This window comes from Oryzias latipes, chromosome 15 (genome assembly GCF_053564925.1).
Source record: "Oryzias latipes strain Hd-rR chromosome 15, Olatipes_Hd-rR_3.1".
Classification (NCBI taxonomy): domain Eukaryota; kingdom Metazoa; phylum Chordata; class Actinopteri; order Beloniformes; family Adrianichthyidae; genus Oryzias; species Oryzias latipes.
Genome location: NC_136251.1, coordinates 17,451,803 through 17,477,189, shown reverse-complemented (window position 1 = coordinate 17,477,189; position 25,387 = coordinate 17,451,803). Strand labels below are relative to the sequence as shown.

The 25,387-nt window shown below is 37.7% G+C and overlaps 2 protein-coding genes across 8 annotated transcripts in view; one reads left to right on the top strand and one right to left on the bottom strand.

The window, feature by feature from the left end:
* Window positions 1-20,690, top strand: part of LOC105355772 (uncharacterized) — a 155,137-nt gene extending 134,447 nt beyond the window's left edge. For 3 of the 5 annotated variants that reach the window (XM_078932432.1, XM_078932433.1, XM_078932435.1), the window contains one exon: window positions 2,323-3,594. The gene's annotated coding sequence lies outside the window, so the exon portion shown is untranslated. Of the gene's footprint in view, window positions 1-2,322; window positions 3,595-19,436 lie in introns of those variants that run through there. The other 2 variants (XM_078932437.1, XM_078932436.1) reach the window with 1 other exon arrangement.
* On the bottom strand, window positions 15,963-23,991 carry LOC101175502 (monocarboxylate transporter 12-B-like). Of its 3 annotated transcripts, XM_020709418.3 has the most exons (11): window positions 23,869-23,991; window positions 22,310-22,404; window positions 21,855-22,135; window positions 20,394-20,497; window positions 20,024-20,167; window positions 19,714-19,809; window positions 19,413-19,569; window positions 18,524-19,231; window positions 18,391-18,452; window positions 18,193-18,266; window positions 15,963-18,013 (listed from the first exon to the last, which is right to left on the bottom strand). In XM_020709418.3, exons 3-11 carry the CDS (start codon window positions 21,980-21,982, stop codon window positions 18,005-18,007), a joined length of 1,482 nt encoding a protein of 493 aa, XP_020565077.1. In that variant the 5' UTR covers window positions 21,983-22,135; window positions 22,310-22,404; window positions 23,869-23,991; the 3' UTR covers window positions 15,963-18,004. The 3 variants fall into 3 exon arrangements, with proteins under 3 accessions (XP_020565077.1, XP_078788551.1, XP_078788552.1); XM_078932425.1 differs by having other exon boundaries at window positions 18,193-18,452; window positions 22,310-22,402; window positions 23,869-23,984; XM_078932426.1 differs by lacking the exon at window positions 23,869-23,991 and adding an exon at window positions 23,021-23,115 and having other exon boundaries at window positions 18,193-18,452.
* Window positions 23,992-25,387: the final 1,396 nt, after the last annotated feature.

The following is a 25,387-nucleotide window of genomic DNA, read 5'->3' as shown; positions in this document are numbered from 1 at the left end:
ATGGTAGAATAACAAAAAGAACAAGAAGTCCCTCCCTGCTTGTCCAGTGTGAACAGTAAAACCAAAATCAGCCTGAAACCATTTAGAATAAATTATGAATCATGATTCAATTCTTTACCATCACATCCATTAAACAGTAGAAAATCAAACTCTTTTTGTCATCCATGTGGATAGATAAGATTTTTTTAAATAGGACAAATGTGAAGTTAAAAGATGGAGCAACCACCAGTTGTACTCCTGCAGTCGAAGCACATCAAGGACAGCTCCTTGTTTTATCCTTAAATTAAAAAAATAGATGAAAAATATAACCAATATTAATCAGTACAGAAACCCAAAACAATGTGTTTCTTTACAATTTATAACAAGATGAAATGAGTCTAGTTTTCCTTTAACAAAACAGAAATTGCTTTGAACTTGTTGATGAAATGTGTTTACTGTATTTAAAATTTTGTATTAGATTAGCTGCTTTCACCACAAACTGGGTTCTAAAATTGTTACTTTTTCAAATCTGGTACAAAGGGTTTGAATCTCTTATCAATTTTTATCAAATTGCTTTCCTTATTGTTCACAGGAAGTGTTTTTTTGACATTTAAGGCCAATGTCCTGTAGAGTTCCACTCCGATCATCGTTTGATCTACTCTAAAAGCCTTTCGAGTGGTCTTTTGTTTATGATTATGCCCTTTTTAGCCAGTTGTTTTCTAGGACATAGTTTCTGCAGAGCGGCAGTGGCTACTTAGAAATTCGCCTATGAGATGAGGACGGGACTGTTGACGTGGAGCAAACCTGTCCCTGCTTCCCATCATCCATCTGTTTACACTGTCTCTAGCTAGATTACAGGTCCTCATGACCCAACCCAGCATTACAGGTGCAACAGAAATGGTGAGCAGTATTGGAGCTATCCAGCCGTACAGTTTTGAGCCAGATGTCAGCTTGGACGAGGAAAACGAGGACGAACATGGATCTATTCATCTACAAGTGGATGCATCAGAATGGAGCAGAGCAGGGAGCTTCTGGCCTGGCGATTATATCACAGCTACAAACTTTTTTCAATGGTATTTTGTTGCCTGCTCTTGATTCACAACAATGTATAAATAAAAACTTATAAATGCAATTTTAAGATTAACTGTATTTTTTTGTCCTCCTTCACGAGAAAAACAGCACAAGAACATATTAAAAACACCAAAAACATGATTTTCATTGAGCTGAGTCTTGAAGTTAAACAAAAGTCTAATTTGCTTCTAATGTGTTTTCCATGGCCTGTTTACTTTTTTTTTTCAAATCAACTGTCTATAATGGCTCCCTTTCATCTCCATTTTGGAGTCTTCCTCCAAATGAGACTAACATCTTCATTAATGATTGTTTAACCCTTGTACAATCTTAGATGACCCCACCCTTACATTGACGTGTTATTCCTACCATGACAAAGGTGGATAAAGGTGGAAAGATTTCATGTCATCCATGGACACCAGTGAGGTTCACAAATCATTGAAGAAAAAAGGTCCAGAGCACTGTCTAGTGGGTCTAGATGACCCAACTCCCAACGTTAAAGTGCCTAGGATAGCACAAGGGTTACACAGCAGTGACAGACGCAGCCCTACACTCACACACTCATTTCATGCAAGTGTTGTCATGTTGGGTTCGAATCCTTTCAGCAGCTTGTTTGTGCTTCAAGTCCTTTACACACCAAATAAACCTCAAAGAGAGAGACAAACATTGACAGAAATGCTGCCTCAAGTTTCCTGCAGTGAGTGTCTATATGAGATAAAACATGACAGTGGTTTAATCAGTGTGTTTGTTTAACCATTGTCCTATCTTAGATACCCCAAACAAAAGTCTAATTTGCTTCTAATGTGTTTTCCATGGCCTGTTTACTTTTTTTTTCAAATCAACTGTCTATAATGGCTCCCTTTCATCTCCATTTTGGAGTCTTCCTCCAAATGAGACTAACATCTTCATTAATGATTGTTTAACCCTTGTACAATCTTAGATGACCCCACCCTTACATTGACGTGTTATTCCTACCATGACAAAGGTAGATAAAGGTGGAAAGATTTCATGTAATCCATGGACACCAGTGAGGATCATAAATCATTGAAGAGCGCACTGTCCAGTGGGTCTAGATGACCCAACTCCCAACGTTAAAGTGCCTAGGATAGCACAAGGGTTAACCCACATTTTTATTTAGACTGTTTAATAAAACCAATTTCTTGCACAATTTAGTGTCTCACATCCTGACATTTAATTTTTTTTTTCAATGTATTGACTTAATAATAAATAATTGATACTTTATTTATCCCACAATGGGGAAATTCTTCTCTGCAGTTTGACCCAGCCCCTGGGGGGAGTGGTGAGCTGCAGATGAGCCGTGCTCAGGAGATGACAGATGGCTGGGGAGAGCGGGGATTGAACCACCAACCCTTTGGTTACTGGAGGACCTGCTACCACTTGAGCCACTTGCCGCCTAAACTTGCCAAAATAGTCAACTTTAGCTAACACAGGCATTTCAAAAACTTGCAATCATTCTCCAATAGAATTCCAATATTGTTCAAAAAACTGTATTTTAAATGTTTTGCTTTACTTTACTTTTATTATCTCCCAAGTTTAACCTTAGGCTGTTTGATAGTTTCAAGAATAAAAATGTTATTCTTTTTTACCAAAGCAATTAAATTATATTAAGGTATTAAGGTTTTTCTAGAGTAATGTTTTCACGTTTTAAAAAAATCATCTGGTTGCAAGGTGAACCCCTGACCAATTAAACGTGTAACCTGTATGAAGCAAAATTATGTTTATCGCTGTTTAATTCCTAAAAATGCACCCTTCTTTTTGAGAGGTTTTGAAAACCGTTTTGTTTAAAATGCTTTCTCACAAACAGGTACACGCGTTCTCAATCATTTTTAGAGTCAGCCTGCATGCATATATTTTAGAAAAACAGAAGAAATTGGGTCAGATAAAGTTGGATCTGTGGTTATCTTTTATCACTTCAACTGTGATTTTAAAAACAATGCCGTCAGAAATGTTTCAATTTTTAACTGAGTTAGGGTAAGATATGAGAGCTATAAACTTGAGCTTATTCACTTTTTAAAAAATTGAAGACATTTTCGAATATGGGGGGAATTTATTAAAGGCAAACAAGCCTATTAAAATTTGTACAGCTGTACAGTACAAATAATGACTGTCTGGACAAGTGAAACAATGTTTTCACTTTTGCTAAATATTTTGTTCACCAAAGTATTTGTAAAAGGCGTATGTAAAAACTCTTCAAAAAACACTTGTATGTGCCCGAAATTATATCTTTTATGTTTCAAATGTGTCACAATGGTCACTTTGTTACTTTGTAGAAATGATTGCTGCCTATTTTTAACAGTTTGGCAGTAAATATTCTGCAAAAAATCTAATTCTGTTTGCTTTTTGATTCTAAGGTAAATTAGTCATCAACGTCACACAGCCCTTTTCAGGCTTTTCGTTTCAAAAACAGCTTGAATTATTCTAATTCTGTTAGTTGACAACTGAAAATGATGGTTTGGGATTTTGTAGGATGTTCTTGTGGCATTTTCTCATGTTGTAGGACATATATAAAGAAAATTACGCTTAAAATGACATTTCTGAGTATTTCTTTATTGTAAATGCTGTGAATGAGGAGCAGACAAAAAAAGTGCCACAAGCTCCCTGCTCTGCTATTCCGATATATGTCTTTCTTTTCCTCATCTGAACAGGTATGTGGTTTTAAAACTTTACAGCTGGATAGCTCCAATACTGCTCACCATTTCTGTTGCACTGCTAATGTTAGGTTGGGGTTGTGAGGGGCTGTAAGATAGCGGGAGAGAGTGTAAATAGATGAATGATGGGAAGTGGCTGAGCTTATTCCTCATCAACAGTTCGGCCCAGAACTCAGAGGGCAATTTCTACTAAACTCCTATCCCTCTGCAGAAACTATGTCCTAGAAAACGTCACAGATTTTAGCTAAAAGAGGCATAATCATAATTTAAAGACTATTGGGAATGCTTTAACAATAGATCAAAATATGAAAGTCAAAATCAATTCAATGAATCACCCAACAGGGTTTACATGACTAAAACACTCATGGCTAGGATGCTTTGCCCGGGGCAAAAAAGACAGGTGGGCTGCCAACAGAGCAAAATACACCACTTGTTTTCTTCAAGGACAGATAACTGGAACACAGAGGAATCATACAGTAACATTTGTGCTATCCTAGGCACTTTACCATTGGGAGTTGGGTCATCTAGACCGTGCGCTGAACCTTTTTTCTTCACTGATTTGTGAACCTCACTGGTGTCCATGGATTACATGAAATCTTTCCACCTTTATCCACCTTTGTCATGGTAGGAAGAAAACGTCAATGCAAGGGTGGGGTCATCTAAGACAGCACAAGGTTAAAAGATGCAGAAAAGGAGATGAGCACAATAAAAGCAAAACTCTTCAAAATAATATTTTCATCTGCAAAATAGCAGAAATTAATGAGTAATTAAACATACAACTTCAGGTAACTATTTCCTGAGCTAATGTTAGAATGAATTGCTCATGTAGAGAATATGGGACAATTTATATATGAAATAAAATAAGTACTCTCTGTTGCTTTTTGTAGTGTTTACACCTTTTGCCAAAGCAATTAGTTTCATGTTTTTAAATAACATTGAATGTGCAATGTTGACCTGTTTGAGTCAAGGTTGGGAGTAGCTCAAAAGTACTTTTTAGAATATTTCTCTTTGCCATAATGAAGTTATATATAGCATTACTAATGACTTTAAAGTAACATTTTATCCTTTAGGTTGAGTAACTCATTTATTTAAACAGACGAACAAAATGTAGTTCAAAGCAGCAAGACCAGGAGGCATTAACATAACCAACAAACAAAATCTATTTCTGCTCAAAGCTTGTCACTTTGAGCTTTTTTTGTTCCTATTGACTTAAATTACTGAGCCAAATTTCCTGTTGGGGTTCATAGACCTAAACACTTTCATTTCCTTTTTGTGTTCCTAATAAGTGTTTCAGTCTTTGTTTTGTTTTTTTTCTCAAAGCCAACCGCTGTTTGTCCTGTTGTAGGAGACTAGATGAATTGACATTAACCTGCTTTTATGAAGTTGTGTTTTTCTTTAATATTTTATATTTGACATGTTTTGGTCTATACTGGTTAAAGCTGCTTTGTTTGGGCTTCCTGTGCTTTCATTGTACAAAATATCAATGATCATATTATGGACTTGCACCTGTGTGTTCCCTGTCTTCTTCCTTCTTCCTCAGAAGCAGGAGCAGGTTTTAGAAAAGGAGCAATTTACCAATGACTTCAAGAAAAAGCTCCAAATTTATACACACACATACACGCACGCACGCACACACACACACACACACAAAACTTTAGTACTGCCTGGTTTTAAACACTCTTTAGTGCAACATTGTTTGATAATTGTGAAGTTGATGGGTTATGTTTTTCTTGTTTTAAAGCTAAATTTGTGCACAATAAGGGTCATTTTAAAAAAGAAAACCTTGTTGGAAGGTCGGTGGACCCAACTAATCCTTCACTAACTTTGCTAAGTGGGGCAGTTAACTCTAGTCAACATGGCCGTGCCACATCAAGCTTCACTGCTGCAGAGTCCTTTAAGTGACGTCAAAGGTTATCCGTCCAGTTGTTACACTTTTCTATAATTTTCACAAAGGGCCCACATAATAAATGGACTGCGCATATTTTATTTTTCAAACAGCCAAAATCCCTAATGTTAGTTGATCAACTAAGGTACATGATGGGCTGGCTTTTGTGAACAGACAGTCATTCTGATTATGGGAACAGAAAAGCTTGTGGTTAGTGAGGTGGCTCAACAGATCAGTGTGAACAGAGGAAATGGAAAAACAGAGATAGCTTCTTTAAAAGATGGTCTCTACTGTGTTTGTTGGTTGTAATACCTGCTGGGGTCAAGTCAAAGAGTGGAAAAAATGCTGTACTGTTCGGTGCACATGTACATTTTGTCTCGTTATCTCTGAGAAAGATCTGCAAAATGTTTTGGCCAGGCCTGGTCTGATTTTGAACATTTTCCCCTCTGTGTGCCAAGATGAATACATATTTAAGTCATTCAAGTTCTGTAACCTCAGGCGTAGAAATGTGTGCTGCAAAAATAGTGCCAGCTTTGTTTAACTACAATACCACATCGCCTGCTTAGATGCAGTTGGATTTCATGACATAACTTAAAATCTTTTAATTGTGTGAGAAAAAGTTAGGGCTGCTGAAAGTGACCTCTTTAATGAGGCTGTTTGGCCTTTGATTGATCTGCAGCACCTTGGTTACCTCAGTTAGTCACTGTGGGCAGAAGCACGCAAACACTGGTCAGACCAATTTATCTCTGTTAGAATTCAGAAAGACCTCCCATGAAATGAAAACTAGAAATGAACCAAAAGGCAGAACATTTTGCAGGTGCCATGTATTACAAGCATGAAATGAAGATTTTAACCTACGAAGCTCTTCATTATCTCACTTTTGGCAATACTGCACATAAATGTTGAAACTGCTAACCACATGTGTTTTCAGGTAGATCTGCCTTTCTCAGGCTTTGGTTAATGTTTATGTACAAATTAAAAAAGGTTATATTCCCAACACTGAGAAATGAAAGAATTTTAACCACATTACCATCTGAAGGAAAGCAGAGATTACGTTGTATCCACTTTGGTAAAAAGCATCAGCAGTTTAGTTAAGGAAGCAAAATTCAAGAGATTATTCATTTGAATATTCTTTTGAATATTCTTTTGAATATTCAAAAATAAAAAGTTACCTTAAGATAGAAAACAGTGGAACGTTTTGTTCCGTAAAGTTCCACAAATATATTTTCTCAATGCAGCTAAATTAATAACGGCACTCACATTAAAGGTAAACACAAATCTGTCAGTGAGTGGTGATCTATTGTAACCCTTGTGCTATCCTAGGCACTTAAACGTTGGGAGTTGGGTCATCTAGACCCACTAGACAGTGCGCTGAACCTTTTTTGTTCAATGATTTGTGATCCTCTCTGGGGAGCCGGTTTAGCTCGTGCTGGTTTGCAGCCCCTTCCATCTGTGAAACCAGGGTTCAACTCCGGGCTGCTCCCTGTTCCCTTCTCTACTTCTGTGCCAGTCCCAAGCCCGGTTGCTTTGAGAAGGTTGCATCAGGAAGGTCATCCAGTGTAAAACATTGTCAAGTTTACCATGCGACTCATTCGCTGTGGCAACACCTGATGGGAAAAGCCAAAAGAGAATCATCATTTGTGATCCTTTCTGGTGTCCATGGATTACATGAAATCTTTCCACCTTTATCCACCTTTGTCATGGTAGGAATAACACGTCAATGTAAGGGTGGGGTCATCTAAGATTGTACAAGGGTTAAACAATCATTAATGAAGATGTTAGTCTCATTTGGAGGAAGACTCCAAAATGGAGATGAAAGGGAGCCATTATAGACAGTTGATTTGAAAAAAAAAAGTAAACAGGCCATGGAAAACACATTAGAAGCAAATTAGACTTTTGTTTAACTTCAAGACTCAGCTCAATGAAAATCATGTTTTTGGTGTTTTTAATATGTTCTTGTGCTGTTTTTCTCGTGAAGGAGGACAAAAAAATACTAAGATAGCCAAGGGTTAAAGTGGTTAGGATCCATGTTTTTGTGATGCTTAAAAAGAATAACCATTCTAAACTTCTTTTTCTTTTTAGGATTTGGGTTGTGTTTACTGTCATATCTTCTGAAATTAATTTTTAGTTTTTCATTTTTGTTGCCTCTTTCATTTTAAATTATCCTCTTGGCTTTAAGGTTTTGCTCCTTCCATCAAACCACGCCTTTTGCAGAATCAGACTTTATTCTGTTGGGCCTCCCCTTTTGTTCAATGCTAAACATTGTAAAAATTAGACCTTTCTTATTCATAAATTCATGGGCATAGAGACATTTGTGCTGCACAGGTTTCCCCTAACTGGCTAACTGTCTGGTGTGTGCCCACCCTAGCACCACGGGATTGCAGTGGGTTTAGAAAATGAATGAATGGAGGAATTTTCTGCTCATATTTGTTTTTCAAATAAAACTCTGTCTATTTAATGTTGTTTCTCTTTCAGCTTTTCCCATCAGGGGTCACCACAGCAAACAAGTTGCATGGAAAATTCAGCAATGTTTCACACCAGATGCCCTTCCTGACACAACCCTCTCAAAGCAACTGGGCTTGGGACCGGCACAGAAGTAGAGAAGGGAACAGGGAGGAGCCCAGAGTCAAACCCTGGTTTCACAGACAGAAGGCGCCACAAATCAGCACAAGCTAAACCGCCCCCTAAAACTCTGTCTATTTGATATTGGTACAAATAGAAGCTTAGTTCATACGTTTTTTTTTGTATATTTGACATTTATATTCATGAATTTTCAACATACTAGGCTTCACAGCTAGAAATGCAATAGGTAAGTGACAAAAAATGTTTCAAGTTTGCTGCTTTGAGTTTTGTAACTTATGGCAAACATTGACTAACTACGATATAGAAAAGAAACTGATTACAAGTATGTAATCAGGGTCTGTTCCTTTCTGATAACATGTTGATAAAGAAGAAGAAAAAATCCCAAAATAAATTTTCATTCTTTTCCAGCACAACTACTGTGCATATTTGAAAGGAAAAAGCCTACTAGAAATAATATTTTTAATGTGAGATGCAGGTATTTAGATGGAAGATTAGGAAATAGTAAAAAGAAACCTTGATTAGTTTCCCTCAAAGGGGGGGGGGGGGGGGTAATTTGAAGTGCATTTGAAGTGGTACATTTTTACAGAAAAGAAAAGAGACATGCTTTCTTTAAACTTGTATTTGGAGAAGTAAAAAAATCTCGTGCCATAGGAAGTATAGGTGACGACTCAGATAGAAAATGAGACTCTGAACTCGCTTAATGAGCATAGGCCCACTGCCAACAGTACAAGGAGCTGCTCATGCAGCTGGTGTAAAGAAACACATTTACTTTGATCACAATCTGATACGGCTGTGTAGTAAGTACGAATGTGTCCTTTGGTTTTGTAAATGGTAAATCAACACCAAGTGAAACAAGCACATTAAATAATGGTTTCATCTCAAATTTGACAGATTAAAAAACTTACTGGTGTGATTTCAGCTAACTCGTTTAAGTGTTTTGTTTTTTTCCAGATAGTGTGCCGACATTAAAAACCCAGCAGGAAAATCTCATACGAGACGCAACTTTTTTTTTTTGCATTTAGACTATATGATGCAAAACATGTTTACAGCATGTTCAGTCATATAGCCTTGTTGGTGTGTGAAGTTTCCACAGAGAGCAGTGGGCTGACTCAAAATGAGAGCTTATGGGTTTCCTCTAGAAGCCTGTGAGGCACATGGTGAGTGGAAAACTGCTTTTACTTACAAATAACAACACAGGCACACATGATGCATACACAGTTGATGTTACATACTGTGTCACAAAAAACACATACATTGTGTCTTTGACATGTGTGATTTAGTGCAAAAAAGTGGCACACACAACTCTTCAACGAGCCGTCAAAAGAAAGTCACAGTTTGATAGAAGCCTAAGAATTTTGCAATCAGACAACATAGCAAGAACATCAGTACATCCGCATTTATCTCCATAATGGAGGATAAATAGGATGTGAGGATGTGCAGCAACTATACTGAGTGGGAATAGGGGCTCCATTTGTTAAATGAAGTAGGAGGAACTCCCAAAATACTCTTCCAACAAACACTAAATTTGTTGTAGACTGGTTATGCCATGGATTTTGCACCCTCTTTGCATCTGCATTTGGAGGAGGCACACGGGCTTAAAGCGAAATCTTCACATATTTATTTATAGCTAAAATCAGAACTCTTGTGGCAAACATAAAACAGCAGTACAGAAAAGACAGCAGCCTGCAAGGCAAAGACACCTGCCACAACAAAGCAGAACACCTTAAACCTTTTTTGTGTTTCTGTTTTACTCCTTTTCATTCCTGTTGTTTTTGTATGCTTTTAACTCAGTTGCTCTTCACACAGCAGCTGTTAAAAAAAAAAAAAAAAAAAAAAACGTTCATAATTTGACTTGCTAACATTGCTAGTGTTTATTCTGGCTTATAATGTTTTATTCCTCGTTGACTATTTAAAAGTTCTCTTGTCTGTCTGTGTGTGTGAAGATTCAGAGCAGGCCAAAACGGCTGATGGTCTCAAAGGTGTGAAGTAGTGTTGTTTTTCTCCTCCCCCCTTGTTCCCACAATGCCAAACATAAGCACAAAACTGATTGCAGATCAGATAAGGCCTACACTCATTTTCCCCTTCAGCCCTTATTCCTCTTGCATTTTTTTTTTCTGATGAAAGTCTATATAAAAACAAATAACAGACATGTCTCTGATGCACAAATTGCAATTGAGACATGTCATGTTCTTTGTGTGCACTGAAGACGCAGGAGCATCTTAGTTCAGCTTTCCAAATGAATTATACATTAGATCTATATAATAATTGCTAGCCAAACATAATCAAATGCAGTTGTACAGCAAACTAGCCAATATGTCTCCCAATTAGCTCTTTAAACTCATGTTCTAGAAAGTTCAAATCTCCAGTTCTTTGGACAACTGTCTACAGTTTTGTGAATAAAATGCTCTACATCTAATATTTTAAGGATAGTGCTAAGCCACACTTTGTGAAACTGCTTTCATTTTAGATCTTGTCATAATTCAATGCTTAAGACTTTGAAGACCTACTCCAAAGAAAATCGTATATTTGATGTTTTTAGCATGTTCTTGTAAAAAAAAAATCATGATGGAGGACACATATAAACAAAATTAAGATTAATATTGTATTTCTTAGAATTTCTTTATTCCAATCATTGTGAATCAATAGCAGACGAAAAAATGCCATTTGTAAAAACTTGTAGCTGTTTTGTAAAATCTACAGTTGGCAGGTTAGAAGCTCCCTATTCATTCTAACGCATTCACTTGCAGACTAATAGATCCATTAATGTCAGGTTTTTTAACATTAACAATCTATTCTGTGCATAATATTATATTGTTAGTAAATTAATTAAAGCAACAAATCAATGTGAATAGCTGATTGGTCTGAAAGAGTCAGCTCTTTTTATTGAGCTGAACCAGAAGAAACTGTTTTGTTACAGCTGTGGCCGTAATATTTGTTTATTTGCACTTTTGGATCTGTATCTGTTTTCTTTTGTTTTCTGCTGCAGTGGGAGGTTCTGTCTTTCCCTTTTCCCCCTCCTATAGTTGTGTGCAGATTGGAGCCCAAAGTGTCCAGAGCACCTGATTGGCTGTGGACGTCCAGGCTTTGGACCTTGTATTTTGGTTTGGTGGTTTTTGTGTAGTTTTTCCCTGTAAATATGTATATAATAGGTGTTTGTGAGAGTTTTTGAGTCATTGGTCAATTTAGTTTTTCCTTTTACCTTTATGTTACATCCTTTTTTTTACATGGCCCTAGACAGGGCGGTAACAGTTTTATAAAAAAAGAGCAAGAATTTCCTTCACTGAATGAATGAATAAAGATGACTTAAAAGACATAATGACTCTTTCATGACATGCTGGTCTTTTGTGTTACATACTGATGCAATTTTGCAGTATGGTCAATGAATGTCACTAGTTTCAGCGTGTCAAATCTTCACGACCCTGAACCATTTCAACACAACTTGATTCATTTTGGTTCAGTGGTTCAGAAAGCTTTGGTTTCTTCATCACTACCTGTTGCAGAATCAGCCCATAAAATTACTTTTTGGTGGAACTTCTGGCAAAAGACCCAAACAGATAGGATACCAAGCTCGGTGGCAGAAACTCAAACATTTTATAAACAAAATTGGAGATGAGAAAACCATGAAGGGAGCAACAAAAGTGTAATAAAGCGGATGCCTAGACCAGGAAGAAATGAAAAACTAAGCATGGAAATACACTGAGGGTCATTACCTGAAATGAAGACACATGTGGATGATTAACAACCAGAACCTGATGTGACTTTGACACGGGGTCAAACGCAAAACCTGAAAACAGAATATGAAAAAGACAACAGAAAACCAAATCTATCTTTGAGACCATTTTTAGAAAACTGTGTTGATTTCAGGTGTAAAAGTATCCTTTGAATGTGATTAAACTTAGGTAAATAGGTTGCCATTTTTCAATGAATTAGTCCTTCAGAAACATCAAAGCGTTTCTTAAAAAGTTGATCATACATAAAACCAATAATCCATTTAATATTTTTTTGATTAATTTGATTGAGCTTCACTGTCACGCAACAGCGAAGCCCCTAAAAAGGAACAAGTTTTATTAATGTAAATGTACATTGTCAGCACTGATAGTGAGAGAAAAGACAGTGTTTTAATAAAAGCAAGACAAGAGGCCGGAATCTTCTTATAAGGAAATTTTAAGATCCAAGGAGCTGCTAATTCTTTCAGGGATCACATGAGTAGATAGAAAAGTCCATTTAAAATGATTTTTATTCCTTTTAACAGACCTTTTTTTGATAATGTATTTCTGGAATACCCATGCGAATCTGGTGTTTTCCAACATCAACAATGAGCATCCTCATTGTGCCCTCGCTTGGCCACAAGATGTGATCCATGTGCTTCTCATGACTGCTTTTATTGAGAAAAAGCGAGTGTAGCGTTAACCTAATTATAACGCTGCATCTCTACAAATGTTGTAGACTTAGTCACCACAGATCAAGACAGCCAGTTTTCCCATCTGTCTTTAATGCAAGAAAAATCTGGTTTGTCTGCATTAGTAGTAGATGCTTAATAAACTCAGGTTTCAGCAGAAGATGGCTGAAGCCGAACAGAAAAAACATGAGACCAAATGTGGAAATTGTTCTGCAACAAATAAGAAAAAAAAATTCTGATTGTAAAATGACTCATGGAGGGTTTGATTGTCATTTAATCACTCTGTCTGAACACTTTGCCAACAGAAAATCAAAAAAAAATCTATCCATCTTTTTTCTTCCACTATATCCCTTTTGGGGTAACAGGGTTGCCAGAGCCCTGTGATCTGTCTGGTACCCTGCCAACCTACTGTTAGCAGGGCACACCCTGGACAGGTCACCAGTCTGTTGCAAGGCACACAATCACTCTCACATGCACACCTAGGCACACTTCAGGGTTCCTAGGAAGTAAGGAAGGAAGGAAGGAAGCATGCCCAGAGAAAACCCATGGGCATGCACAGGGAGAGCGTACAAAGTCCACACAGAAAGGAAGCTGAGATTCAAACCAGGGCCTTCTCGCCATGAGCCAAGAGCGCAAACCACTGCGCCGCCATGCAGCCCACAGTATCATCATTACAGCTATATTGTGAAATATAATGTGAAAAAGGTTTGACTCAGTGTTTTAAGTTCTATAGTTTTTTTTCTTCAAAGTTTGATATACAATCCAGCCGGGTGGATGATCCACAAAAACCTTCTCAGCTGTACGCCATTAAACAAAAGATGTTTCATATTTGACAGATATTAATAAACCTTTTTTAATGCTATAACATGACCCAGATGTTCATAACACTTAGAATTATGGAGCAGCTGTGTCATGAAGCAGAGTTTATTGTGTCAGCGATGCAATTCTTTACTTTTGAGTTTATTAGGAGCAACAGAGTCTGCCAGAGGTGTATAAATGAGTCTAGGATTAGTCCACGCTGGGATGTGCCATGCTTCTTCTTCAAAAGTTATTTTGTTTTTGTTTTTTAAAAAAAAAGGTCATACAACTACCAGAGTGTTTCATTAGGTAAAAGATAAAAATGCACAATGTTATGTTTAGAAGATAGAAACATGACAATATGTTGGATCTTGGAAATCTGATGGGAATTTTCTTTTGACAAATGACTTTGACTACTGGTTCAGAAAATCCTATTTAAAAGAAATACATTTACAACATCTCTCTGTGTCCAAAGACTGTATAACCGCAGATGCCGCAGCAAACGATCCTGTCGATCTCATGCTCCGATCTCTCCTCACTTGTGAACAAGACCCCAAGATACTTATACACCTCCACCTATCTTCTAAACCATTAACATAGCTTGGAGGGACAATGGCCTGTGAAAAATGACAAAGCCTAGTGAATGCGAAAATTCCTAAAAACACACGTTAAAAGTAACATTCTTTATTGGGTCGTTTAATAAAATAAGAAGTACTGGCAAGAAAAGGAGACTAAAAGAAACTTTTAAAGTCGAAATAATAATCAATTTCCCCACATTAAAAATAAAAGTCAGCAACAGGGCATGACATAATCAGGGCTTGAACTCCCGGAGGTCTGGCAGAACAGCAGAGTGTGAAAAATACAGTGTTGCACATTTACACAGCTTTACCCTATAGTTAAATAAGTGCAGGACAGGCACATGGGAAACCAGGGTTAAATTCCCAGGGGGTGCACTGAGCTTCATCCAGTGTGAGTCCTTGGGCAAGTCCGTTTGTGCAACTGTCTAACAAGATAGCCACAAGAGGGCCCAAGCCTGTGTTGGTCCCCAGCGTGGATAAAATAAAGGGTTGTGTCAGGAAGCGCATTAAGCGTAAAAATCTCTGCCAAACCACCTGTGGTAATCAGTGTAAGCTTATTTGCTGTGGTGACCCCTGATGGGATTTGCCAAAAGGTGAACAGCAACCCTAAAAAATTGTTTATATATCAACACAAACCATAATAAAATTGACATTATAAGCGGATCATGCATATTGGGAATACACGTTTAAACACTTGTTTGTGCAAAGTAAAATGGGAATTTTCAACTGTTGCGTCTCTTTAATTCATTTTTAGTCAAACCCTGAATTTTTTGCTAAAACCACAAGAGAACCCTAGACGCATTCAAGCACAATCTGAGATATGGCTGCTGTACCCTTGCTTTAACTCATTTACGGCGCTATGACTATATAATCTGACAGAAATCACAAATGTTTAATTGCTTTCTGGAAAGATAAAAAAAGGATACATAAAGAATAAGATAAACATTTGAGGACTAAGTTTCCCCTAGAGTGTCTTGTGTTTTTTTTTCCGTGTTTGTCTCCCCACCGAAGCATGAGTGTAACTGATGTGGTAAAACACAGACTCATACAAACATGCAGTGGCATCATGCACCTGGCTGTAGTTTGAAAAGACTTTATCAGCAAAGTAGATCTAGTCTAAACCAACAATGCAGGTGTCTCGGATGTGCATGTGCACACACGAGATCCCTTTCCCGGCTGACGTCAGCGCTGCTGTTTAGTGTTCTTCATCTTTGATTAAAGTCGGAATTACAATTGGATTTAAAACCAGAAATGTCATATTTCTGAATATAACTGACTATCATCTCCAGAGCATTTCCCTGCTCTTATCAATGATAAAAAAACATTCTAGAATGTTTTATTTTAGGGCTGGAAAAACTTTAAATAACGAATTTGTCCCTGTGTTTCTGAGAACAACTCAGGAGAAACATGCAGACAAAGTCTGATTAGTAAAAAGCATGAAAGCAAATTCTTATGCTTAGATAAACTATCTTCTGCTTTGCCTCCCCCATGTGGATCAGCTTTTGTTGTGTCTGTATTGAGAAGATGTCAATATTTTATTATTGCAAACCAATTCATGTTTTGACCTTAATCTAAATTTAAAAAATTGACAAATCAGACAAACGAGTTTATAACTGTGATTTTGTGTGTTCTCTATCAATTAACACATTTTCATTTCAATTTTAGTCAAGCAGAATAACAGATTGTGTGTTTGTGCATGTGTGTGTGTGGATGGCTATGTGTGTGAGTGTGTAATTGCAAGGGGAAGTCCTTTTCTTTACTGTGTTCGGGGATGCCAACCTCAAAGGAAACCTCTCCTCTGCCTGCCTCCCACGCACCCACCTACAGTGGAAACCTGTGTTTTAGAAACACAAGTAAACACACACGTACACATATACACAAGCGTACAAACACAACAGGCAATCACCAAAGCCACATGTCAGCCTTTCTGGTGACATTTGTGCACTTCCGGCAATCACATTGACTCTATCAGAGAGCAGCTGATTTACTCAGTAATTACAATATTACTTCATACATATTTATTTACTTTTTGCTTTGAGAGGCATTTATATGACAGAATTCACTTAGGCTTGACAAGAAACAGAGTAAGGCTGTCGTATGAAAAACCTTTAACTTATAGGAACCAATTTAAAGCCATCAGTCAGTCACAAAAATGGAAAAGTGTACTTTTACACTGGCAGGTTTGATTTGGTTTGTTTGTTCAGATAGTCCACCTTTTTGGGAAATGTAAAAACTTATCTGATGGCCCCCCAAGCAGGGTCAGACATTTTCCAGAATTTTTATTAAAGGACAAGCTTGCAGGGTTATCCTGTATCCTATTTTGTTATTGAGTTAGTCCGTTCGAACAAAGAGTCTTGTCCCAAAAATTTAAATAATAGCTCAGTGCTTCAATAACAGATGTGGTGTTTTAGGTTAATCCCTCAGAAAATTCTAACACTCGAAGCTACATCCACTCATTGGCAAATAAAGATTCACAATTCACAACATTCACAAAAAAAGTGCTCCTTGTCACTCATCTTTCATTAATACCAACACAGGCACTTGGAGCTGCTCTATGTTTAACCCCTTGTGCTATTTTAGATGACCCCACCCTTACATTGACGTGTTCTCCTATCATGACAAAGGTGGATAAAGGTGGAAAGATTTCATGTAATCCATGGACAACAGTGAAGATCACAAATCATTGAAGAAAAAAGGTTCAGCGCACTGTCTAGTGGGTCTAGATGACCCAACTCCCAATGTTAAAGTGCCTACGATAGCACAAGGGTTAAGGCAGCTTTCACATCAAGATTGACTTGTGGACTGGTAAAACAGTTGGCATCCCGGTTGGCTTAGTTTGTTTTCACAAACATTTCCTGCAGACACTCTGCAGCAAACAAAAGACTAAAAGGAATTAAACTATCTAAAAAAATATCCTGCAGTTCTAACAATTGTTCAAGCAAGGTCTGGAGGACATAAACAAAAAATTGAGAAAAACAGCTGGCTGACTGATATGTGTTAATGACCCTCACCTCATTGACCCTTGTGCTATCCTAGGCACTTTAACACTGGGAGTTGGGTCATCTAGACCCACCAGACAGTGCTCTGAACCTTTTTTCTTCAATGATTTGTGATCTTCACTGGTGTCCATGGATTACATGAAATCTTTCCACCTTTATCCACCTTTGTCATGATAGGAAGAACACGTCAATGTAAGGGTGGGGTCATCTAAGATAGCCAAGGGTTAATACTGAATGGTCACTTGCTGGATATGTTGTAGATTTTACAAGATTATTTATTTAAAAACACACAGAGAACAAACTATACATTTTTTATCCATCTGCTTTCCCAAACTTTTCAATCCCTTTGGGGTTAGGGTGTTGCTGGGGCCTATCCCAGTTACTGTCGGGTGAGGGGGGGGGCATCCTGGACCAGGATGGACAGACACACATACACAGACCCAAATTCACATAAAGGGACAATTTAGAGAAACCAGTCAACTCATGAAGCAGGTTTTATGAACTGCATGTAGAAGGAAGCTGGGGAATACATGACAAGAAGACCATGAAAACTCCACACAGAAATGTGTCAGTTGAGCTTTGAACTGGGGCCTTCCTGCTGTGAGGTGGAGGGCTAACTACTACACCACCATGTAGCCCTGTAAGTTTATTTCTTTTGTAAAATTGTACTATTTCACTTTGGAACTATAAAAAACAACAACAACTGCTTCCAACCTCAAACTAATAATGTAGAAATACTAACACAATGTGCGCTTAATGCTCCTTTGTTTCCCTGAATTGCACCTTGTGTTGTGACTGTATAGTGAAATAGGGCACACTTGCAAAAATGTCAACAAGCTTTAAATCTGTTTATTTCTTTCTTTTTGGAAAGAAAGATAGAAAGTCAGATACATTGACTGGGGGTGTGCACTGCTTTTTACCATTTGTCCTTTCACACATCTTTAGCACATATCTGAAAAAAACGGCAGCTGCCAGGACTGAGGAGCTGAGCATGAAGGAAGCACCACTGAGGAAGAAGGTTGTCATGTAGGTTCCCGTCTGGTCTACTAGCCAACCTGGAGGGACACACACACAGTTGGTTTTAGCAACATTTGGGAACATAGTGTGAAATATGATGTATTTTAATTCTTGTTTGATGTCCCAGGGGCAATAAGATGCTTTTTAAAGCTAAAATCACAATCTTGCTTTTTTTAGATTTTTCTTAAATGATTACAATAAGTTTATAAACATTTACCTCCAATTGGTGGGCTGAGTAGGTACGGGATGCCATGCAGGAAGTAGACCACACCAAGAGCAGAGGTGAGGTAGCTGGAGCCCACAGTATCAGAGGTTACAACCGGCATTAGCGCCACATAGGCCCCATCAAAGTACCCGTAAAGTGAAGATAACAGAACCAGGAGTGAAAAGGAGTGGAGAAAGGGAAAGAACATACAGCAAAGGCCTTCCATGGCAATAGCCACCATGTAGCATGCCATTCGATACTTCTTCAGGCACCTGGAGGGACAAACGTCTCCTGCTTAGAGAATGTGTGTATCTATCAAAGAAAATCTTTAGCATTGCCTTACTTCCTGTCTGTGATCCATCCAAAGGTGATGTTGCCAACAATGCCACTGACTCCAAATGTGGACATTAAGAAAGCAGCATGCTGATGGTCCACCCCAACACTAAGTGCATAAGGAACCAAATAAACAACCGGGGAGCTGCAGCCATATGCCAGAAACAAAAACGATACTGATAGGATGAGAAAACTGGGTATCAAAATGAAGCCAAAGTACTCCCTGGTTTTAAGACAGAAATTCTGGCATCTGGATGAAGGTTTTGTTCTTATTAAGGGTTCTGTGTGGAGGATTTTATCCATGCGATATGTCGGCCTTGCTTCATTGCATCCGGAGTCTTTAGTCTTGTTGTTCTTGTTTGCTGATGAAGTTTTTGAATTCATGTTCTCCAACTGTTCCAGCAGTTTCAAGCTCTCACTGCTCTTAATAGATTCTTTGGTGTCTTCCAGAACAGTTGCTTTTAGTTTGTTACTAAGCAAAATGCATTCAGCTAACTTGGACTCTGCTAATGTTGGATCATTCAGTATTGCCTGTAACAGTGTTCTGTTTTCTTGAAGTCTGTCTTTGTCAAATCCAATGCTTTGAAATGTTTCTGTAGCAAAAACAAGCGTCTGGGTGTCTTTGAAGCCCTCTTTGTTCTGCTGCTTTGGTTTCATGTGATCACTGACTTCAGTTTCAAGAGCGTTCTCCAGATTTGTCATATCGTCCATCCAGAACCTTAAAAGCCAGAAAACATATGAGAATAGCAATCAATTAGATAAATAAAGTTATTTTTAAAATTAATCTAAACAGAGGTTTTGGCTGCCTAATCTGCCTTGTGACAGACAATTAAAAGAGCATTTTTAAGATATTTGTTTTTAGTAAAAATGTGGCAACCACTTCCTGGTTGAATACTGACTTTTGAACTTCCATGTCTTCTAAGGGTCTCATCAGAGCTCCACAAACGCACAAGTTGGAAACAATTCCCCCAAGGATGAGCAGAGCTCCTCTCCATGAGTAATGCTCTATAAGCAACTGAACCGCTGGAGCCAGGAGGAAGGTCCCGATGCCACTGCCTGAAGATGACATGAGTTGGAATTCATGGCATAAATTTAGGACAAACAAAGGCACCAAAGGGGGAAATTATATAAAAAAGGGTTACAACCAAAACATAAATGAGAAGTGGAGATGGGAAAATACAATAAAAAATATGACAATACCAGACAAGGCGATGCCATAAGCCAAAGCTTTCCTCTCAACAAAGTATTTCCCAACTATTGCTATGGCTGGTGTGAAACTAAGAGCAAAGCCAAGCCCTGTAGAGGACAGACAAACCTGATGTTACGGATGTTAAGAAATTCTTCACCTGTTTTCTACTTTTGATTAGCATTTTAGCTCCAAGTACACCTGCATCATGCTAACATTTCAATTAATTCACATGACATATTTAAATTCTTGGTTTTGTATATGAGCAAAACCTATGCAGAGATAAAAAATTAACCTTTTGAAATCTGATGTGGATGTTTGTACCTGTGATGACACCCAGAGAAATGTAGAGGAACTCAACACTGGAGGCAAACGAGCTGAGGACCAGGCCAGCAGAAGACAACAGACCTCCCAGCATGACCGTCACTCTGCAGGAGAGGCGGTTACCAAGGAAACTGCCAAGAGGAGCTTAAACAAAAGTTTCCATGGATTACTTGCAATTGAAAATAAGACTTTGTAACTTTTGTCCTGTCTGTCATTTGTATGTATTTTTACGGATGGATTATATTTGAGAACTTGTTTTCCATTTCTTTGTTTTTATTTTTAATACCTTTTAGTCTCCCATCTAATAGAAATCCACCTTAAGCATAAATACAAAAGCATACGTGGAATATAATACAAATGCTTTTCTTACCACAAAGCATAGTTGTGGAGTCAATCAGACTGTGGATCCAAGCAGTTGTGGAATAATCCTTCTCAAAGTGCATCTGGAACTCCACAAAGAACATGGACACACATCTGGAAAAAGGAAAGCTGCCAGTTACAATAATGTAAACATGAAAATTTGCAAACATATCTTTCTGATAAATTGTTTCCAAACAGCAAGTATTATACTTTTAGAAAAGCTTTTACAGTTCCTGTGAAGAATTTGTCATAATTGGCAAGAATATTGAGTCTCCAGTTTGCTATTAAACAGAAGTTCAACAATAAATTATTTTATTGATATTTCATTGCTACCTTTGCTTTAGAGTTTGAACCTTCCTCTAATGCCATAATGATACTGTGATTCTTAGTTGACAAACCAAGGATGAAGGATATTCACAGACGTTTATGGCTGTAGCTTTAATCTAATACTGGAACAGCTCGCACTCAGTGACTTTATTTTATGGTCACTTTCACCCAGAATCAAGCTCCAGCAAGAACCCAATGAAACAAAAACCATTTATCAGCCACATTATAAGGAACATCTAATCTTCTTTGCTTCTATAAACTGTGCCACGTGGTTTCATGTTGTACAATTTAAACGTATTTTGCAATTACAACATTTTTTTTTAAACAAAGAAAAGAACACAACAACTTTGAACAATATGCTACATCAGCTGTAGATTGTTGTCCTAAGTCTTATCACCTCTTATCAGGAACTGAACCCACAGTGGAAGAAAAACAGTTATGTAAGGATTCCTTATGATGGAAGTTTTATGACTCTTACATGTTTTAAAATTACTATATATTGACCTTTTTTTTTACGTTTCTATTCGGTTAATGCTGTACTCACATTGTGTTTGGGAATTATTTCTTAAGAAATAACAACATCTGTAATAACATATTGATACAGATTTATGATCAGTCTTCTTTTATTTTTTTGACTATAAAAATCTATAATTAGTCAATTTCACCAATATCTTCTTCCTCTTTCGGCTTCTCCCATCAGGGGTCGCCACAGCGAACAAGTCGCATGGTAAACTTGGCAATGTTTTACGCCGGATGCCCTTCCTGACGCAACCTTCTCAAACCGGGCTTGGAACCGGCACAGAGGTAGAGAAGGGAACAGGGAGCAGCCCGGAGTCGAACCCTGGTTTCACGGACGGGAGGCGCTGCAAACCAGCACGAGCTAAACCGGCTCCCCAGTCAATTTCACCAATATAATATAATATAATGCAATGCAATGCAATGCAATGCAATGCAATGCAATGCAATGTAATGTAAGGTAATGTAATGTAATATAATAAAATATAATGTAATTCTTCTTCTTTCTTAAACGTGACAATAAATCCTTCTATGCAAAGAGAAGATTGTTTGAAATTTACTGCTTTAAAATTGAACCTTTCCACTCCTTCCCACTTTACGGGCTGAAATGCATGCAAAGAAACTTTACCTGGTCACTGCCCGGATGCAGATGGTAGCAAGGAAACAACCTGCGACAACCATCCAGCCCCACCCTCCTTCAGGAGCGTTTGGGCCTTCAGGTGCCCTCTTGCCTCCTTTAGGCTTTTGCTCCTTCATAACTGCTATCCTCCCAGATGTTAGATGAGGTTACCCCCCTGACTCTCAATGTGTAGCACCGTCTTTATGGCTGGATTTGTTCTTTTTAACTCCATTTACTATTTCCAGGACAGTGTTGTACTTCTTAATGCTCCTCTTGCGGTCAAGCTTATTCTGCATCATTTGGAAAAAACACATTAAATAACATTGATGAGTTTTTGCTAAATACTTTTTTTTTTACATCCAGTCTTGCACAGTTACACTCCACAGCCTCATGCTTTTCCTTTTTACAAAAACAAAATGAGTAGATTTTATATGTGTTAGTCAAAACCCCAAAACATCACTTACAGATGGATAAATGAAGAATGAACAAATTGCTCATGTTTTTGTCCAAAGGTTGTCTCGCTTGTTCCGCTCCTCTTCCAGTTAAGCTTACTTGGTCTCTTGAAAAAAAACAAAAACAGAACTAGAGTGAGAATCAAAGTGTCATTATTCACCTCAGATATCAAATTCCTTTCTGACTGAACCTTAAAACAATCCCAATCATTCCACAGAAACATAGGGCAAAAAAAAAAAAGTGAACATACAAAAAAAATCTTGACTCGGAACAGACGCAAGTTTATGGCTTTGCAAATAACTTCTCTTCTGACAGTCCAAATTTAATCGACCTAAATATAAGTCATTAGCAGATTTGACTGTAGCTTAGGCAGGGCAAATTTTAGGACTGTTTTTTTTTCGAACATTTAATTGTGCCATAAAACGCAAGTGACTCTTTTAAAGAATGTCCTTAACATATTTGAGCTTTGGCTAAGAAAACCATTACAAACTTTTTTTTTTTTTTTTTTGCAAAAAAAGCTTGAGTAAGAACCATTAACATCTAGAATGAATGATATTGTGAAAATCTTCAGTCTGAGCAAATCTTAGTGTAAAGTCCAAAGGCAGAAAACTGCGGTGGGGCGCTGTTGAACTTCGAGCTTTCAGCAGAACATGAGAAAATGTCTTTCCATTGAGATCGAGTAAAGCATGCACTCTAAAATCTGTTGTTTTTCAAAGCATTACCGAATGACTTGAAACTGGATCATGGAGGAATGTAGAATTGCTAGAAACTTCATCTAAGATAGAAAGAAATAAAGCTGAATCCAACTCTCATCTTGTAAAAAAAAAGACTTATTAAATATCAGAATACAGGCATCCAGATATTTTTTAGGGAGAACAGAACTTATGTCGAAGATCTGTTTTGTCCTTTAAGCTACTCTGCAAAGTTTAAACTGTGTAGCATCAGTAATGTTTCATTCTGCATCTTTTTGAAGATTACCATCAGAAAACAACAAATACAATCCGACGAGCAGCAAAGACAAAATTTAACAAAAAAAAAAGATCACGATGCATCCATAAAAAAAGCTCTAACACTCAATATCCCACGTTTACAAAGTTAAAAATGAGAATGGAAGGAGCAGAGTGGCAAAAAACTCTCAACTTGATTTTAACAAATGATTCTTTGTTTTCAAATAAGTGCAGCTTGACACAATATTTGAGGCCAATAATGCTGATGTGATAATCCATGTTTTCCCTTGAAAAGAAAATCCAGAATGAAAAATTAAAAATTAATGTTTTGAATAACCTGACACCTTCCACTCTTTATCTTTATAAATAAAAACAAGTCCTTGCAATTTTTGCTACAGGACGTTTCCATTTTGCTGCCACCTTTTAAGGTCCAAACACCAAACAATGCTGAGTTTAGTGGAATATCTATTATCATTTTCAATCTATTGGTCTTTTAGAATGAAAGACCACATCCTCATTTTCTCGCATCTGCAAAATAAATTCTGAAATGTTTGTTTCAGAATCTAAACGGAATGAAACAATAAAATAGATAAACTCAAGTGGGTCAAGTGTGTCATACTTACAACAGCCTCACTCGCTGTTCCTTTGTGTCCCAGCTTTATGGCCATCAGTTAAAAATCTAAGTTCTCCTGCTGCTGGCTTTCCTGCAGGGTGCTTTGCAACACAAATGAGCCAAACTGCAAGCTATAGATATGGCAGGAGGTGGAGCAAAGCAGCAGCAGGGGGAGGAGAGGTCCCCAAATATGTGCACAGATATGACAAGATGTTTCAATATTTATTCACTTTTTCTGCTTTATGGTGTTTTTCATTGCTGTAGATGATAGCTATGCTCCGAACAAAGATATGCACAAAGATATGGAGTGCGAACTGTTTCAACTCTAACAGTTAGGGACTAGGAAAGATAACATTTTAGATTTCAATTTAGATTTTATAAAAAAAAATAAAAAAAAACATGTAGAGAAAATCATTTTGTAATATTTTTTTACATTTTCATTAATGTTTCATTAAGTTACTACTGTTGTAGCCACAGCTGCCCTGGGGCAGACTGACAGAGGCATGGCTGCTAGTTGGCGCCTATGGCCCCTCTGACCATCACCGGGACATTCATCCACATTCACAGGTGGGCAGTAAGGTCAAGGGTCTTGCCTCACTGGGTGGTGAGGGCCCCTGAGGGACCATTGCTAGCTCATTCCCACCGAGAATCGATCCCTGGATTCCTGCGTGGCTATCCTTCACCTTAACTGAGCTACCCAGCCGCCCTTAATGCAAAAAAACTTAACATAGTTAAACAACGTGGAAAAGGGATAGAAACCTTAAGTGGATCATGCATCATCTTTCTACACCTTTGTTCAGATCATAACCATTCAGGAAAAAGAGGGCTACATCAAGTTTTGTACTAACCACAATTCAACTGCTAAACAGATAAGTCAGTGGCATCTTGGGCTTTTAAGTTATTATTTGGTTAATGTTTTTATTTGGTCAGCAAGTCAGAGTTTATATTGTTTGTGTCTTATTGAGTGTATGTGTATTAATTCTGCTGATTTTCTTGATGATTGTCTCTGCTTTGTGTTCCCACCAGCAAAGGGAGTTCCTACCAGAAAAATAAAGTAACTTTCATTTGAATGATTCATTTTTTACTGCTTTTTGTTGTCTTTCCTGCCTTTTCCATATTTAGTTGTTGAAGAAAATGCTGCTCTTCTCTGGTTTTTCTGAGGTTTTTTTTTCCAAGTAACTACCGGTAGTTAAAAAAAAGCCTGCCTTTTCTTCTCACCCAATCACCATCATGCTTTCTACCTTAAATATGTTCATTTTTCTGCATTCCAGATGGATTTACCGGTCCTTCTCCACCCCTTTCTCCACAAGAATTGATGCATTGTCACAGTCTGGTCCTCAACCACCATCAAGCTTGTAGGCTCTGAGGTTTTTTTTTATGGTCTGAGCTTATTCCAAACACACCAGAAGTCATCACCCAGAACCTAAACGCCAAAGATTTATGGACTTGTTTGCTTCTGCACATCTTTTTATAAATTATAACTCGTGTTCCTAAAATCTCTTCATATTGAAATCAGTAAGTTCAAAGGC

Coding starts and splice junctions, on each gene's coding strand:
- LOC101175502 (XM_078932425.1), bottom strand. CDS start 21,982: ATGAAGGAGCAAAAGCCTAAAGGAGGCAAGAGGGCACCTGAAGGCCCA. Junction 20,168..20,393: donor CTCCACAACTATGCTTTGTG/GTAAGAAAAGCA, acceptor CTTTTGTTTAAG/CTCCTCTTGGCAGTTTCCTT. Junction 19,570..19,713: donor TTATGGCATCGCCTTGTCTG/GTATTGTCATAT, acceptor TGTCATCTTCAG/GCAGTGGCATCGGGACCTTC.